The sequence below is a fragment of the Trichechus manatus genome, unplaced genomic scaffold (assembly GCF_000243295.1).
Source record: "Trichechus manatus latirostris isolate Lorelei unplaced genomic scaffold, TriManLat1.0 scaffold00192, whole genome shotgun sequence".
Classification (NCBI taxonomy): Eukaryota; Metazoa; Chordata; class Mammalia; order Sirenia; family Trichechidae; genus Trichechus; species Trichechus manatus.
In genome coordinates this window covers 1648312-1667694 of record NW_004444128.1, presented here as the reverse complement: position 1 = coordinate 1667694, position 19383 = coordinate 1648312, and the positions used below count along the sequence as shown (strand labels likewise).

Here is a 19383-nt window from a genome sequence, read left to right as displayed (position 1 = left end):
TTGATAGAAATGTTTAAATGTCATTCCTAACTCTGGCACCTAGTTTGTCTTATTTGCTAGGGGTAACTATTTTCTTATTTTCATAAAACTAGAAATAAAAATGTATCATGTGCATGCTGTAGTTTTCTTAAACTTGAATACATTTCCCTTTTTTGCAAATGTATCACCTTTCATACTGTTTAATGAAGATCTTTAAATTGTATCACAGAACTATGAACCCATATGATAATTTTAGTTGTAAAGTCTACATCTTGGAAAAATTAGCTAGTATAGGTTTTAAAATTTTAAACTCTTGGGATTTTTTTCAACTTCTGATAATAGTGATACAAAAACATCTAGCTTTTCACTTCTCAGCCACACGGTGGTGTCCTACCCCTACTATCTGAAATTTTATTTGATGACTTTCTTCAACAGCCTGATCAAACCCAACTTGAGATCAAATAGATAGTATGTTATAGAAGTTCACGTTGGGCACTAAAAGAAATTGTTTCTGACAGCAGATGGTCTTTATACCTGTTGCCATCAAGTTGATTCTGACTCATAGTAACCCTATAGAAGAGTCTAATTTTATTTGAAGGAGCTTCGAGGGACTTTCAGAGAGAGGCTAGTTTTACTGCATTGTTACTAATTAAAAAAAAAATTATTTGGAAATAATTTAAAACTCATTAAAATATTGCAAGAATAAGAATAGAACAAAAAATTCATATACCCTTTATCTAGGTTTACCAATTAACATTTGCGTACACACTTTTCATATGTGTGTGCGAGTGTATTTTTTCCTGAAACATTTCACGCACATATATCATGACATTTTACCCCTGAATGCTACATTGTGTTTTTCCTACAGATAGCGGTATTCTACCTATAACCACAATACAGTTATCAACCTCAGTCAGCATTGATATAATACTTTTATCCAATCTACCGTCCGTATTTCGGTTTGTCGTTCGATTCAGTGATGTTCTTTATAACATTTTCCTCCTCTCGTTAGCAGTCTCAGGTGTGTTTGTGTATTTAGTTGTCATGTCTCTTTAGCCTCCTTTAACCTGGAATATTTCTACACACTTGCCTTTTATAACATTACCATTGAAAAAAAAATCCACTCCTTACCCTTTTAATAGAACATTCCTTATTTTCATTTTGGGTTTGTCTGATGTTTCCTTTAACATAGGTTATACATTCTGAGCTAGAATATTATGTAAGTCATGTGTCCTTCTCAGGACATTACATATGTCCATCTGCCTCTTGTTGGTGATGTAACGTTATGTTTTGGGGGAAGTAATTTCTTTGTAAATTTAGATGTATGTGTTTAAAGAAGAATTAAGTGCTTTTCAAGGATGTGTAAGTGCAAACAAACATTTTTTCTGAAGAAAGATACTTAGAAATAGATTAATGCTCCCAGTAGCTGAAATTTAATTTGACTGCAAGGCTTGAAGTAGCACATTTAAACTTTATTCCTTGCAAAGCTCTTAATATAGTATGTTGGCATTTAATCTTTCCCTGGATTTTAAAGAAGCATTGTTGATACCCTCCTTGGGATTTACCAATGAATTATTCTGGTAAAAGAATAGAAGAGTAGGTGACATTAGAAGTAAGTATAAAAAACTGAGATATCTTAATTATAAATCTCTCAGATGTCATAATTAATACCAAGTCCAAATTATTTTGTAGTCTGTGTTTGAGTTCTTGCTTAAATTAGTGAAGTTTTGATACAAAATAAACATGTAAGTGCCAATATGTGGGCGGGAAAGCATATGATAACCTTCTAAAATAAATGATTACAAGTCTTTGTTTTTTTCCTCTTTGATTATTTGAGTCATTTGCTACTGTTAAGTGGGTAGAGTTTTGTGAGTAGAAAAATTTCCTAAATATTTCTAGTATATTAGTTTTAGGGTATATATAAAACTTCTTAGAAGGTTAGATACTAGGAAACTAATAGAAAATAGTCACTTTTCTTGCTTGAATAGTTGAAATTAATTGATTACTTGATTTGTTAGCTGAGAAGTATTTGTAACATTAAGATGGTATAACGCTCTCTAAGAGCGTGAGTTTAATTTATAGTTCTGTTGCAGAACATGATGAATCAAAACCTTTTTTTGCATGATCTTACACTTGATCATTTACTTTGATTACATATGTATATTACATATAAAATACACATTTCCCACAGACTGTAGACATCGAAGTATTTGAGGTATGAAATTAGATGAATATAAAATAATTTGAGTGCCAAAGTGCCCATTAAATTTAACAGTCGAACTTGAAATATTACTGGATACTGCTGTGTTTTGTGATTTCTCCCATCACCTACCCTGCAGAGTATTAGAAGGGAGAAAAAATTACCTTCATATTCCTTCCAGGTTTGCCTCTTGATTTTACAAAGAAGTACATGTCTTAAATTGGCAGTAGGTGTTGCTGCTACTTCTGACACTTGTATACATGTTTCTGCGTTTCCAGAGTGCACTAAATGCTATCCTGGGGGCTTAGAAGAATTTAGTGTGTCTTTCCAAATGCCTAACTTAATTCTAGGAACCTGGACAGTAAATATCATTTGGATTTAGTGTCGTTTCAAAAATTGTTTTTATTTCTTTTCATTCCTCAGACAAGACATCTGTATAGATTCTGCTTCATCCCAGAGGGAGAACAAGCAACCTGAAGGTTTGGAATTAAAACAAGGTAGGGATCAAGTACTTAATTTTGTATAACACTTACCTGAAGATTAGAAGCATTTTAACAGTAATATATTTTCACAGTGTTCCAACTCACCTCCCCTTTGCAGATAGGGAGACAGGATCATTTATTTGGTCAAAGATCAAAAGAGTCAAGAATACATCCTTTAATTCATGATTCCCTAAACCACTAGAATCTTCCTCAGTAATGCATAGTGGCTGATGCCCACAGAAAGTTGTCATCTTGAATAATTTTAGTTCAGCAATCTCTATTACTCCTCAGCTGCAGGATATTGGAGATATGTTATCTGGATAACTTCAGGTTGTACATGGAAAAAAGTGATAAATTTTATAGAATAACTTTTCTCCTTTTTTTGCAGAGATATTTTGTCTTTGCTTACTTACTACCTTATTTATTGTTTTCTCTAAATTAATAGTTTTTGATGGGACCATCTAGCAGAAGTGAAGTAGTAATATGTAATTTATTAGAGCCAAGTTAGATTAATAGGGCTAATCTTCTAAATGTCTTTTTGTTTCTTCTTATGCCTAGTAGGAAAAATTGGAAGTATAATAAATTTTTATTAGTTACTCAAATGCCACCTCACATTTTTCCTTTTTCCTGATAAAATTAATTTAGAGGAGTGAGAATCTGTTGCTGCCAAGAGGGTTGTGTTTTCTATTATGTAAGCAACTAATCTTTGATGTCTTAGAATAGTTTCTTTAAAACTTGAATCATAAGAACATATTTGGTATAGAAAAGTAGGTCATCTGTTTACTTAGGTAACCCCCCTATGGTCTGTTACTAATGTTTAATTAGCAAAGTGAAAAATAAAGTTGGATAATTAATTTTGTGATTCATTCAATTTATACATGAGGAGAACAAACTCTAGATTTTTCTGTAGTTCTAGTTTATATACTCTGGGCCTTATAGATACTTCTGATGATTTTGAGAATTCCCAATGCTTTTCAGAAGTCCTGTTGTTTAGTCTCATAAATAGCTTGACAAAATTATGTCTTTGTACTCTGACAACTTCTGAATACCGCCCACATACATAAACACAGATTCATAGTTTGATTTACATATATTTGGCATATATACATACATTTCAGCTAGGTACACATTGTTTTCGTGTATTATAGTTTTAGTCATATCCTTAGTTCAGCTCTCTGTATCACCATGTATATTGGACAATACTGCTATTTTTTTCCCTTTGTTTCCGCTCTTTGCCTCAGATGAGCAGGCAGTGATGTGCAGGGTATGCTATTACTGTATTTTTACTCAAATAATGTGTGCCTTCTATGTTTGTTTGCCAACCACGCCGTCTGCCCATGACATATTTTCATAAGCACTGCTATTCCAATCTTTTTCACATGTTGCTGTGAAAAAAGAAATTAGCGTAGCGCGTTTACAAGAGTACCTTGCTGGGGGAGGGTGCAGTTGGCAAACAAACGTAGAAGGTGCGCATTATTTGTGTAAAATATGATACATCATTTGGAGAAGGAAGAATATCATATAAAATATAGAAGAAGCTAGAATGCGCAAGTTGATTCCAGTTCCTTAAGGAAAAAGGAGTGGAGGTAGTATTCTACAAATTAGTCAGTGCTGCCCTCCTAGGGAAGATGTTTTTCTACTCCCATGTACTACCACTTATACCAGTTGCTGTGGAGTCAGTTCCAACTCATGGCAGCCCCATGTGTGTCAGAGTAGAGCTGTACTCCATATATACAGGCACCTGGAATTAGAGGTCTTTAGAACTCCCTTCTCAGTGTCAGCCTATTTTACTGTAGTTTTCTTACGGTAACGTCAGTCATTTGAAAACTAGCCATGGAGGTAAAGAGGGGGAGCAAATGGCCTCAGATGTCACAAAGCCCAGGCCTGTTATGCCCAGGAGCCTATAGACCACCCTCAGGTTCTCAACTAGGCATCAGAAGCATCAAGGACACACTCTGATGACATCAGTAAGTGTCAACAAGCAGAGGTGAGAAAACATAAGATCAAAGTGCAGCAGTACTACTGTGCAATACAGTAATTCACGCTCATGTGGTAACTAAATCTATAGGAAATGGTTAAATTAAGTGCCAGCTCTTTTGTTAATAAAGCAGGGAAATAGATACAGGCTTTTAGAACATGTCTATAAAAATGATTAAAGTACAAAATGTTTTGTTGCATAATAGGATAAACATACATTATATAGAAAATTCTTTTATGTAGAATATCGTCCAGATAAATACTACTATAGCTGAAATGTGAACGAGACATTAAGTAACTTGCTTGGAGTTGCCCAATAATCTGAGGTGCAATAGAACAGAAAAATCTTGGTAGGCTCAATAAAGATGATTGCCTTTTTCCTGAATGAACAAATATTGCCTATTTTTTTCTATGTAAAACTTTAAAAATCAATTTAATATTATCTGTAACTTTTCTTTCATAGCTATGCTTGCTCGTAGTGAGCTCAATAACAATAGAATATATAATGCTCCCTGTGAATACATTCCATCATTTTATTTAATGGCTTGTCCATTCAAAAAAATTCATCTAACTTTACTTTGTACTAAAGTAAACCGTTTTTCAGTAGGCCAATACATAAAGCAACACAGAATTTTCCTTTCGTTCTTTCAGAATAAAATAATCGTATTACGTGACATATTATTAGTGTATGATGGTGAAAGGTTATATAAATTACATTTTCAGTTTTTTCAGCTTGCTAACTATGAATTAGTTAAATTGGCATTGGCATTTCTTTGTCTAGTACTGGTTGCATTTGTCTTGTTGACAGAAAATACCATTTATGAAACTGGCAGTATTGAAGATGAGTATCAGATTGTAAACTAACTTCTACAACATTGGACTAATACCTACAGAACTACCTTCACTGTGCAAACATTCTTTAAATATAAATATAATATGTTGGTTGATTGATTGGTACTATAGTAAAAGAAAACTCTTTTGTTAGGATTAGTTTCCTAAATCATTCATTTTAAGCCAGGGGTCAGCGGTATAAGAAATATCAGTTATGGTTTTGCTTTTTAATATTGTGTGCACACATGCAGATTCACATCTGCAAGTCTGAGATTCTGTGTTAATTTCCTGAAGGATTTCAGAGATTGTGTCATTGAAAAGGTAATAGTGACAGTCAATATAAATTTTCTAAATTGATCATTTGTGTTACAGTTAAAAATGAAAACTTACTTGTCTAATGCATATGTAGAAAGTATTTTTAAAATATCAAACAAGTCTTTGCTAATCTTAATGAATTCTTACAGACTTTTTTTAATAAAAAATGTAAATTTACTCAAGACATTAAAATATTGGTCTATATTTAAATGGTTGCTTTGAAGGTTACAACTGGGGTTATGCATAAGTTTGCAAATTGTTCTCCTTTGTAACTTCCAGAATTAAGTTCTCATGTTTGCATTCTTTCTTGGAAGTTTTCATGAGTAATTTTTAAAAAATTATACATCTGAGAGAAGTATGGTTGAAGAGTTTAGGTGTAAAGTAGTCATTTAAAAAATATTTGAAGGGCTGTCACATGGAAGAGGGGTATTATTTTTCCATGTGGCTTTTGAGAATAAAAATAGGGCCAGTAGGCAGATTTATTTCAATTTATTTATTTCAAATAATCGAAAGTATCAGAAAAATGTAGTGGGCTGCCTTGAGAGGTATGTTCCTATTGCTGAAAGTATTCAGCCATAGGTTACGAAAACAGCCACTTGGTGGTGCTATTGTAGAGCTGATTCAAGCCGTGCTTGGCTGTTGGACCTTGATCTTGAAGGTACTTTCTAACAGATTTTGAAAAGACCAACGCCTAGTGCAGTGTCTGCACTTGAGAGGGGTGTTTAGTAATTGTTTTTGTAAATCATTTAGTGGAAGCAGAATGTCTAATTGTACAAAAAGTTTTTTCTGTTGTCTCTACATTTTTTATCTGTTGGGAAAAGAAAAGATGCTTGATTTAGTCTTTAAGCTGTGTGAAGGGTGCTTGAAATTCATTCATTTGAATACAGTCATTAAAATATATAACTGTATAGTATATGAAATGACAGAAGTTAATAAGACCATTTACTACATCTTACTCTGTATCTTTTCACTTTAGATTTCTCGTGTAAAAAATACTTTCTTTTATTAGAGAGATATGCAAACACTTGCACAAAACATAGCACAGAGTTTTGCTTTATGTAAGACTCAGATCTTCCTACTTTAAAACAAAAATAATGTAGTTGCTTCCAGCAATTATATTTTGGCCTTCTAGTTCATGAGTTAGATAGTGAATGATAACTAAAAATTGCCTCGTTAACAAGAGCTTCAGGAAGTTGAAAGGTAGACTTTAATAAGGGAAGAGTGTTTGAAGCTATGTGATGAAAACTTAGACTAGGTATTTTCTGTGGAATTCTTTCAGCCTTTCAGACTAGTGGTTACCAAAGTGTGAATGTGCATACTCTATGGGGATGCAGGAAGAAGATACCACAACTTCTAAAATAAATGAAAAAATATATAAGCATGATTATTTGTCCTTTTTAAAATTTCAGATTATGTGTATATTAGTGTAGTAGTAGAGCCCTGGTGGCACAGTGGTTAAAGAGCTTGGCTGCTAACCAGAAGGTCAGCAGTTCAAATCCACCATCTGCTCCTTGGAAACCCTCTGGGGCAGTTTCTACTCTGTCCTAGAGGGTCACTGTGAGTCATAATCAACTTGATGACAACAGGTTTGGTTTTCTTTTTTTTTTAATTGTAGTAGTACCAAACCAAAACCAAACCCACTGCTGTCGAGTCGATTCTGACTCATAGCGACCCCATAGGGTTTCCAAGGCTGTAAATCTGTGGAAGCAGACTGCCAAGCCACATCTTTCTCCTGCAGAGCCGCTGGTGGTTTTATACCACTGACCCTTCAGTTAGCAGTCCAGCACTTTAACCACTGCACCACCAGGGTTCTATACATATTAATTTCAAAGTAAATAAAAAATATATAGTGGGGCAGGTACTTAAAAATGTGTTTACTGATAGAGTTACATAGATAAAAAAGTTGAGAGTCCACTCTTTCAGGCTCTCATAAAGAATTGATGTTGGCCGTAGCTTATTGATTTATCATTAAAAAAAAAATTAGGTGTGATATGAGAGATTTTGCCATCATTAAGCAACGGTTTTAAATATAAAACTGTGTGAGATACCAGAATCCTTAAAGTGAGGGATAAATTGAAAAGCCCAACTGATATTTATTCTTGCTGTTATTATTGTTGTAAAGTACTGTACTAGGAGAAGTAAAGATGAGTAAGTAGATGAATTAGAGTCAAAAAGAATGAAGAAATGAATTTTCAGATAAAAAGGAATTGAGTTTTGCTGAAACTTCACAACTATAGTTGAAGGAATAAAAACAAGTTATCACAATTAAAAAGATAATGAGAAAAATGCCATCAGAGACTTCTATTGCTTTGTAAAGAAAGGTAATAAAGATCATTAGCTAATTAAGCAGTATTTGTAGGCCAGGGGGTTTATATCCCCACCATCTGTGTTTTGCCATACAAATCTCCGATTGGTGGAAGCTCTGTGTTACCTCTTCCTTTGAAGACCGAAATTGCAGTCCTGAGTGTTAGAGAACTGTGGGGAAGACTGAAAAGAGTTACAAGGTTGTCTGGAGTTGGAAGCAGAGAAGCATATGTACCACTGATTTGTTTTAAAAGACTGTGTTTAATTCCATTCTTTCTAGCCCTTGATTATCTCCATGACTGCCTTTAGTAAATAAGTGTTCACAGAATGAAGCTTCTAATCATGACCTTAAGTTCTTTAAAGGATTTTTAAAAACTTCTTCTAGGGAAATGATGTCCAGTTCAGCAATTGGTGACGTAAAAAGAGATTGTGATATAACTCTCAGTGGAACTTAAGAATTTACATTTCTTTTCTCACTACTGTCAGCTTTTTCACAAGTTATTACCAGCAAATGACCCCAAACAGGATCCGCCCAGCTTTTTAATTTGTCTCTTTCTCTAAGTAGTAGTTGAATGAAAGGGTGAGAATTACATTTTGTATGGCAGATTAGCACATGCTGTTTCTGTACCTTTTGAAGGCTTCTCTGCTGCATTTAATTATGACTTTTCTGAATTAAAAAAAAAAAAGTTTACTGGCAAGGTTTTTGGATGCAAAATGACCTGTGTCTGTTTTGTCAAGAATAAAATTACAAAGGATTTGATTCATTACTGTGAGAAGAGTGTTTATTTCCATGTTTCTTTAAATGATGTCCATTTGAAACTTTCTGTCCTGTGTGATGTATTTCATAGGGTCCTAGACATGCTTTTAGGGCCGCTGCTTCGGAGATTGCACGGTGCAAACCTGCAATAGATGCCTGGATCTTTGGAACAACACTGTGCTTTTCAGTCATTCTGTTCTCATCCAGTTCATCGGAAAATAGCCTCCTTATATAGAAGTGCTCCTACCAAAGGAAGGATAGTAAATGCTAGACTTGAATTCAGGTTTTGTTGCCAATTCCTGAACTTTTTCTGTATACATTGCCGTAGTCAGTGATTTAATTAGCAGTTTTTAGTTCTGTCTCCAGCATCTTATTCAGGTGGGTTTAAGGGACCTCAGGAGCCCTAGTGATGCGATGATTAAAGTGCTCGGCTGGTAACCGAAAGTGGCGGTTTGAACCCACCAGCCGCTCTGCTGGAGAAAGATGTGGCAGCTTGCTTTTGTAAAGGTTTACAGCCTTAGAAACTCTACGGGGGCAGTTCTACTCTGTCCTATACGGTCGCTGTGAGTCGAAATTGACTCGACAGTAGTGTTTTTGGTTTGGTGGTTTTAAGGGACCTGTAAGAAGGTACTTTCAGCTTGAACTTAGTCCATCATTCCAATCGTTGAAGCTTCTGTGGTTTTGATTCTGTTACGATTTAGAGGCAGTATAGAATGTTTAAGTGTATGGATTTTGTAAATATACTTGGGTTTGAATTCTGATTTTGCCACTTAACTAGCTGTGTGAACTGGGGCAAGTTATTTAAACTCTCTGTTCCTCAGTTCCTTCATTTCTAAATGTTGATAATAAATATGAGTGCCTATTTCATTATGTTGGTATAGGATTGTTGTTGTTAGGTGTTGTCGAGTCAGTTCTGACTCATAGAGACCCTGCGTACAGCAGAATGAAACACTGCCTCGTCCTGTGCCATCCTCATAATCATTGCTATGCTTGAGCCTGTTGTTGCAGCCACTGTGTCAGTCCATCTCAGTGAGGGTCTTCCTCTTTTTGCTCACCCTCTGCCAAGCATGATGTCCTTCTACAGGGCCTAATCCTTCCTGATAACATGTCCAAAGTTTGTGAGACTAAGTTGCACCATCCTTGTTTCTAAGGAGCATTCTGGATGTACTTCTTCCAGGACAGATTTGTTTGTTCTTCTGATGGTCCATGGTATAGGATTAGATGAGTTAATACATGTGAAGTACTTTAGAGAAGTGCCTAGTACATAGTAAGTGCTCAGTAAATATTGCCTCATTATTATTATTGTTGTCGTCATTCTTTTCTGCCTCATTACCTCAGTATCATTCTTGGCTGTCTGTAATTGGTAAGTCTCTGTTTTGAATCATAGTCCCTCTTTATGTAACTTTTATCCATTGGTCTTTCTGTGAAATGTGATGTCTTTGTGGTTTGCTTCTGCTTTCATTTTTCTGTCAGTTTGATCCTATGTACTTACATTTTGTAAAAATTCTGCAAAATTTCTGATCTTTAGATGACACTCTTTCTTGTTATCTAACACTGATTTTATTCTTTTCTTTTTAAACTTTTTACAAAGTTATATTCTTTTCAAAATTGAAGAAATATGTACATTCATACAGCAAAATTGGGAAACTCCCTTTTCCTCTCTTCCCTTTCTACTTCTACTCCCTTTTTCAGAAGTAACCACTATTAATAATTTAGAGTACTTATGTTATTTTTAACATAAACACAATTATTGCTCTTTAGCATACTTTTTTGACTTAACAGTATATCTTGGTCATTTTTCCATCCTACCAATCTAGTAATTTTTTTTTCAGATGGATAAAAGTCCTGTTTTTTACTAATGGGTAAAAAGTAATATCTTATTTTAATTTTTATTTCCCTGATTAAAAGTGAGTTGAATTTTTTTTCATGTATATTGGCCGTTTGTATTTCATATTATGTAAATTGCTTGACTTGTTTCTATGATGTGCCCATGTTTTTGATTGTTTCTTAATGATACATAGAGATTCTATATACTTATATTCATTCTTTTTTTAAATATATTTTGCTAATATTTTCTTTCAGTCTGTTTCTGTCCTTTAATTTTATTTTTATCTCTTTTCTCAGAAATCTTATTTATTTAGCTAAATCTGTTTTTTTCCCCTTGTATATTCTCCATTTTGTGTTTCTTAATTTTATCCGAAGTGAATGTACAATTTCATGCTATTAGTTTTAAGTGTCTCTTCTGTCACTTCAGTGGGTTCTTGGTAGAGAAAGAAGTAGATATGTGTGCTCAGTTTACCACCTTGAGCAGAATTCAAACAAGCACTTAAATACTTTGTGTTCTACGGTTTGAGTCTTGGCTTACTTTAATAATTCTCTATCATGAGGTTTCACAGATACGCAGTCACACATTGCATTAGATGAGCCCTCATTTTATTCCTTAGAACTATTTCCAATGAATTGAATTATTAGCAAGTAGAATATTATAAACCCTGTAAAGGTTTAAATACGCCAGCATAACTTATTTTTTAAAAGCCTTTTGAAATTTTTTATAACTTGAAATATTTTATGATATGATTAATAATTCATGTAAGTTTGTTTACTTTTATTGGGTATTCTATTGAAAATTTTTATTTTAACCAAAAGAAAACCTATGCTATAAAATATTTTTCCTTTATCTAGTTTAGGAAACACCTGCAGCTGTCAGGCATTGAAATTTGTTATAGATGATAATAGGAGTATTGGCATTATATTTTAGTTTTTCCTGCTACATAGTATACTCCTTTTTATCTATATTAAATGTATATTACTTTTAAAGTGAATGAGTCCTATGTAGTTGTCTTTTTTTCTTTCTGTCAATAAAATGCGTAAAGGGTGTTGGCGTTCTATTTAGTTGTGGGATAGTTTGCCTTTATCAGTTTATCCCACGTTTATAACTATGCCTCATTGAATAATATAAACAGATATTTTTCTGATAAATTATTCCATTTATTCGTCTGTGTCAGTGATGAATTTGAGTAGTGAGTGATTCATTTTGCTGTCTAGATAATCACAGACTAGATCGATTGGCTTGTTATTTAAAAAAATCTTTGGTACTTGGGTGCAGAGTTTGACTGGGGTATGAATCAAGTTGGTAGCACAAAGATACCAGGAAAATGAAAGACAAGAGAAATGGTGAATGTCTACAGACAAAAGGACAATGTAATAGAATATACACTGGTGAGTAGTTGGTCAGGGAATCAACGATAGGAGATGAGTGTTCAGTAAATCCGTGTAATCTTTGTTACTTTTTCTCTGAAAAGATTTTTAACTCTGACTTTGGCTTTCTGTAACTTGGTAGCCAAGCTCTTTGAAATTAATTCCTTTAATTCTTTCCCATAAGCTCTTTGCTCCATTCCTTCGTTCTTATTGCTGTATGGTATGTAGTATTTTAGGGGCCATCCATCTTACTGGATATATAAAGTAACATAATTAATGTAAGGAATATGTCATATTATATCCTCTTCTTTCTTTGTGTATAGTTTAAAATAACTTTGATTACTATGAAATGAGTAACTTTTATCTGATTTTCTGTTTGCTCTCTTCCCTGAGCTACTTTTGATTATTATGTCTTTAGTAGTTCCTAATCTGAATTTTTAAATTATTTTTAATTACATTTTTATTATTTTACCTTAGATTCACCTAATTTTATATTTCTTGATGCATTTTAGTAGCCTTAGTTAACGTGCATACATTAAAACATTTGTTTTCTTTAGGCCTTTAAAAAAATTAAATGGGGTTAGGTTCTAGTGTCTTTGTAAAGCCCACGAGCATCTTTAGTTCACAAGTTGATAGAAACATTTAAAACCTTTTTTTTTTTAAAATTTTTACCATAAATCATGTCATGATTATTTATAATCATTATTAAAACAGTTTTTTAACATAACTTCAGAATAAGGATATTACTGTTATAAGCTCAGGGCAGAGGAGTTCGTTAGCTGTGGTTACTTCTTAAGCTTATATAAATAGACTTAAAAGGATGATCTGAATTGAGGGTCTATAGTTCAGTGGTTCTTAGTTGACAAGTGTTTGAAAGCTGTCAACCTCCTCCCAAGGAAAAAAGAATGGACATAATATACATTCCTGGTTAAAAAAAATCTCTGCACACTCATATAAATCCCTGTAGTCTTTTGATGGGAGGTATAGTCTGGTGGTGACATGGCAATGACATTTAGCTGGAAGATTTGCCACATGTCTTCATTATCCAGTAGTGTAGAATCTCCACTTATTTAATGAAAATATCTCTAAATTTTGCTACTATTTTATTTAATTTCATCTAGATTCAAAGCAGATTAATTTCATACAAGTGCAGCCACTTCACATTTTGTGATTTAGCATATAAGGAATTGTATACACCCACTCCTCACTTATCGACATGGTTAGGTTCCAAAGACCAGGTCATTATTTGAAAATTAGCGTTATGCAAAAATGGAGGATTTTTTTTTCTGTTTTCAGACCATCCATTTGCCTGATTTTTTTTTTTTTTTTTCCAGAAAATATGATCATAGAAATAAGAACAATTAAGATTTACTGATGTGCTCATCACTGTGATGAGTCTAGTTATGGATTATTCCCCTGCGGAGAAGGAGGATGGAGGAGACAAAGCTGGATAAAGCCGGGCTGTGTGACTGGAGGGCCTGTGGCTTAACCACTTCGCTTTCCTCCTGTGCTGGGTCAGAGCTTCCCTGGTGGAGCCACCTCCAGGGCTCCACTGCCACCCCTGCACGTCAGAGTCTGTTCTGCCTTCCTTGCCTGGCAAGTCACCGAACCTGGGCTCCAGGCTTCCTGCAGGGTGCTGGGAGCCTGGCCAAGCACCCGGCCCCACTGAGTCAGAGGCTTTAGGCCCAGTTAGGCTCACTTTGGGATGTCATTAAACTCACACTCATTTCTTCCAGACACCCTCTCTGGTGCCTCCTTCTTTCCTCCCTTCCCACCTACAGCAGATTTGAGCTGCAGGGCCTCAGGCTGCATAGGAGCTGGGAACCCAGAACAGGCATCTGCTGCCTGGTGCTGCCTGCACATCCTCCTGGAGTTGTGGCCATGGAGGAGGCTGGCCCTGGGTGGCAGCTGGACGTGGCACCCCAGCTGGCAGACGGGAGCGGAGGGTGTGGGGCAACGTAGCCCAGCTTTCCCTAGGCCCCCTGGAGACCCTCCTCGAGGGATGGGCTGCTCCATAGCCATTGCTGCTGTACCCGCCGCCTCGTTAATGTGCAAAATAGTTGGCTAGTCAATTTTTGACTATTGTCGTAAATGCGAAGTGTCGGATAACAAGAAAGTTGATAAGTGAGGAGTAGGTGTAGTTGTATATTGGTATATCATTACACATCAATTCTTGGACTAAGATGATAAGTATGCTACAGTTATAATGCCTGGGCATCATAAATATACTTCTTTTCTCTAGAAAATTCGTTGCCAAAAAGGTTGTTTGGTAAAAAAAATTTAGTAGAGCATAGTTTGTTCATTTGTAACTTATCTTTCCTTGGCTACTGCTGCCAATAAGAAGTTCTTTGGGAATTATCATCCAGGTGAAGAATATATTAAGTGAAAGATAAATGGTAACTGTATCTTACAAAAAAATCAGGAAAATAAAGTATTAATATTTTATGTAATTTTATATAGACTTACTGTAATATTAGACCTTGGACTTCAGAAATATTCTAGAACAACTTGACTTCTTTTTTACAGGAAAAAAAAGAAAAAACCCAGATGTTAAGGGATTTGTTAGAAATCACATACTTTGTGTTGGAGTATGGATTAGGACTCAGGTATCTTAATTTTCAGGACCACCCCAACACTCCTATTATATTCTTGTGCTCTTGATTCATTATCTTACAACAACCTGTAGTCTGAAAAACAAATCACATTTTTTTAAAACAACATAAGTTTTAAAATCTTTTAAATAGCGTACAGATTTTCATTCAGAATCAGTGACTACAGATACAGAACTTTAGGTTAAGGAGATACTACAATTAACTTCTTGAGGCAGTGAACCACTTAGCATTTCTTCTCTTTTAATTTGTTTTTGTCTCAAATTAGAATACTTATATAAAGCATTATTTCTTCAGGCAAGAGGCTATATTCATTTTTCCCGTAATTTTTCTTTTGCTCTTTAGAAATACTTGCTGCTTTCAGGAGATGTATAAAATGTTCTTTGGCATCAAATATTTGTAATTGCAGCCATTTTATTTTTTTTTTACAACTTCGGTGTGCACAAAAATGATTTATTCTTTTTCCATTTTAATTTTGGAATAAGGAGTATGTTTTGATTATATGAATGTAAGAGGATCGTGACCAGTCAAGGTCAGTGAATCGTCTATTACAAAACCAGTGAAGTAGAATTGTTTAATGTCCTTCCTACACATTCTATTATCACAAGTTTTCACCTGTCAATTTATATTTTGTAAGTAAGTTATCTCCCCTATATGAAAGCTAACATTTTTGGGGTCGTTTTTTTTTTCCTCCTTTTTAACGTATTAGGTATTTAAATAATAAATGAATTAGAGAGCTAATTGTGTACTTAAAGTTATGAATGACACCTGGACTTAAGTAATGTCCAGGGTCAGTGTGGTTGAGAGCCATAATCTGAGTTTATATTCAAGTTCTTAGCATCAGTTATAAAAGTTTTATAACAAATGCATTTTTTAAAATTATGCTGTACTAACTTTACTAATTAAATTCCTCTTGATGAAAACTTCTTTTATCTTAGAAAATGGCCTTAGGCATTCTCTTTTAATTTATCGATTTAGAACAAACTGAAAAGATTTAGGATAATTACAATGCACATGGTGTCTAGTTTGCTGATGGTATTTTTCCTTTTTTGTAGCTTATAAAGTGAAGTATTTTAAACTCCTAAAATTAAATTTTACTTCTCTAATGATAAGTAATAATCTATCCAAAGGGTGTTCAACATCAGCTTTCATTTTATAGTGCAAAAGCTTCACGGTGATATAAAACCTTATGACATTTTAATTAGGAAAATAGACCATAGAACTCCATAAGATGGAATAAATTTCCCACTGCTTGCATCTTCTACTAAGTTGGAATGAAAAATATATTAAAATTTACATTAAATCAGATCTGTTTTCTAAGTTGAGGAGTCAGGGAAAAGGGGGATAGAATGGGGATTATAGGATGTGTTTGGGACTCCATGTGGGGGCAGGGTCAAAGCAGATCTTTAATGATAAAGAAAAAGGAAATTTTTGCCAGGGCATTTGAGTTACATGGTTCTTCCCTTCCTTTTTTTTTCTTTTTTTATTGCAGGCAAAGGGGAAGATAGTGATGTACTCAGTATAAATGCAGATGCTTATGACAGCGACATAGAAGGCCCATGCAATGAAGAAGCAGCTGCTCCCGAGGTCCCAGAAAATACGGTCCAAAATGAAGCTGGTCAGATAGATGACTTGGAGAAAGACATTGAGAAAAGTGTGAATGAGATTCTGGGACTGGCAGAGTCTAGTCCAAAGGAACCCAAAGCAGCCACCCTGACAGTTCCCCCACCAGAAGATGTTCAGCCCTCTGCACAGCAGCTGGAGCTGCTAGAACTGGAGATGAGGGCAAGAGCGATTAAGGCACTAATGAAAGCTGGCGATGTGAAAAAGCCAGCATAGTTATTGAATTTGAATTTTAGGTGTATTTGAATGAAGCCATGTCATATAATTTTGTTTATGAGGTTTATTTTGGGTCTTATATGACATTTCTCATGTAACTCTTATTAGGTAAACTGATCATAGGCTTAAGATGTCTGGTTGTTTTTTGTTCCTTTTATATTGTATATGTGTGTTATTGTTTTATGAATTCATGACAGATATAGTTGGATAGCCTGGAAATTTTGTTAGATGAGTACTTAGCTACGTCTGCAAATTAATATCTTGAAAGCCATTAGCAAAGAGTCACAGTGTTTTTTCTTTACTTGTAAATATTTTGACACCAAACCTCAACGCTTCAGAAAGATTGACCAAGCATGTTACTCTTAAGGCTACCTATATTTTAAAATAGAATATTAAATTATTACTCCTAGATTTGTTAACAATTTAAGAAATTTAGTTTAGTTTATCTGCACTTTTAAAATATATACTGTCTTGGCGATGCCTTCTGTTGGTGTGGATTTACTAGTTAAAACTGAATCACGTTTTTTTTTATAAGGATGAGATCCCAAATAGCTGAGGGAAACTTTTTTTTAATAAGTCAAAAAAGTGACTTAATTTAAGGCAATTATTAACAATGTAGAACTAATTGCCCAAGTTTAATTCCAGCAGACAAGTCATTCTGACAGGTATTGGACATTATTGGACACTTAGTTCAAGTTTTTTTGTTTTCAATTAAAAAAGAACCAATTTTCATTTACATTCCAAGCTGTCAGGAAGAGGAGAATGTTTTATTGTATAATATTTCATTGGGTGTTTTTTCTTGACGATCTGATGTGATATAAACTCCATGAATCAAAAAAAAAAAAGAAGATTGTCATTCTGGAACTGAAGACTTTTGATACTTTTCCAAAGGCAAAATTAATTTCAGGGACCTTTGATAGGTTGATGTCATCATTAATCTAATTTTGTATAGTTTTTGTAAATAAAGTAACATCCTGCCGTAATGAAAGATGCTTTTTCCTCCCTTTACTAATTGCAGTTGTTTGATACCAACATAAATTTAGGTAGGGACCCTTAACTTAAATTAATTTTTCTTCTTGAATATAAATTTCAGGCTATTGTTTTAATATTCAGTTACAACTATAGTGCATTTTATTTGTAAGTCATGCTACTGGTGTTGTATGAGAATCTACCTCATACACAAAGCTTGTAGGGATTGATTTTACTAGCTGACTTAATTATATGTTCATTTTAGAGGGTTTCTTATGAACTAGAGGGCATTTATTAAACATTGGAGTTGCGGTTACAATTTTTGTTTTTTCCTGAACATGGCTTTAAAATAACCCTGCTTTTTTTCTTTATTCATGAATCTTTCTAATGAAACAGAGATCTATATCATTTGAAATGCTGCTTTTACAGTGGTAAATGTGGATATGATTTACACAGTGAGTTCTCATTGTTACTGCTTTAGGATGAAAAAGCATCGATTATGGTAAAATAATTTTTCTATTCCAAGTTAAAATAAAAATAACAATAAACTTCATTGCTGCTTACTAATTACAAAATGCAGTAGATGTCATTCATGTGATTCAGTTTATGACATAAACATAGAAAAAGGTCTGAGTGCTCTATGACCGTTTAAAGTCACCACCTTCATGAGCATTGTGTGTCTGTTTTATTCAGTGTGCAGAATGGTTGAGAGGACATTTGACTGGAGTAGAGTAGATAATGTGTGAGGTAGAATGAGCTGAACAAATTAGAGGCTACTTAGATGCCGACCTTAAAAAATCAACTTTGTCTCTCTCTCTCCCTTTTTTTAATACTGAAAGACCTGAGAGGTTTTTAAGAATGAATAGCTTTAGAGAATAGGAATAACTTAGTTTTAAAAATGCCAAAGTAATGGGAAAATACCATATATTGATCTGATGCTGCCATTTAAATCATCAACTTCCAAGTATTTATTGAATGCCTCCAAGGTGTTCAGTCTTGTTTAGAATATTAAACCCAGAGATGCTACAGTATAGATTTGTGTATGGAATACACTGATTAATAAAGCTATGAGTGCTGCTTCTAATGCCTAATTTCTCCTTTTTGCTGAGGTAAGGAAAATTTCTAGGTACTATTTAATTAATTAAAACAGCCACAAAAAAAAAAAGTCAGCTTAATTTCCCATTCAGTATCAAGCAGTCCTGATATTTTGCTTGCTTCAAGTCTTGAATAGGTGGTAATTCATAAGAACCTCTGCATTAATGAGCAGTTGCCTCAAGCACTAGGCCTTGGTCTGCTTTTCAGTGTTCCTACTAATCTGCACACTCAAGATATATCCTAAACACTTACCAGCCAGTTACCAGCATAACATTCCCATTATGAAAAAAATCACTGAAGCCCTCCAAATCTTTTCGTTGTACACTATCATTTCCTTAAAACTTTCAGGTAATATGTTCTTTCCTTATAAATCTTGCTGCCAAAACTTATTGTCAGCAAAATGTTAGATTTAGGCGTGCTATGCTAATTTTTTCTTACAGCAACATGTGGAAGAGGATTGGCATGGAGGCACTTGTGTGGGTGCCTTGCAGGGGAGGGCACAGCCGTCAAACCCAGAGGCTGCGCGTTATTTGCATAAAATATGGTAGTTATCTTGAGTAAAGGTGTTGTGAATCATTTGAACAGTAATACAAATTACAAGAAAATATGCATTTTTAAAATGCCATTTTCAAGGCAAATATGAAGCCAGAATTGGAGCCAAATCTATAGAGCAGCCTAAAAATGTTAAAAATTCTCAGAATATTCTTCTATTATAAAAACTAGGAAAAAAGAATCTGTGCATACTTTTCCTTTAATATATCTATTTAATCTTTAAGATTTAAAAGACCAATATGTTTTAATTTAAAGCTGCTTTAGATATTTTGGAGC

The 19383-nt window shown here is 34.2% G+C and overlaps 1 protein-coding gene across 2 annotated transcripts in view; it reads left to right on the top strand.

Annotated features, from left to right (window-relative positions):
• The window catches only part of CAAP1 (caspase activity and apoptosis inhibitor 1), a 37039-nt gene extending 18437 nt beyond the window's left edge, over nucleotides 1–18602 (top strand). For both annotated transcript variants that reach the window (XM_004387743.2, XM_023741843.1), the window contains exons 5-6: nucleotides 2603–2676; nucleotides 16145–18602. In XM_004387743.2, the coding sequence (XP_004387800.1) occupies nucleotides 2603–2676; nucleotides 16145–16491 (421 nt within the window). In that variant the 3' untranslated portion in view covers nucleotides 16492–18602. The remainder of the gene's footprint in view (nucleotides 1–2602; nucleotides 2677–16144) is intronic.
• Nucleotides 18603–19383: the final 781 nt, after the last annotated feature.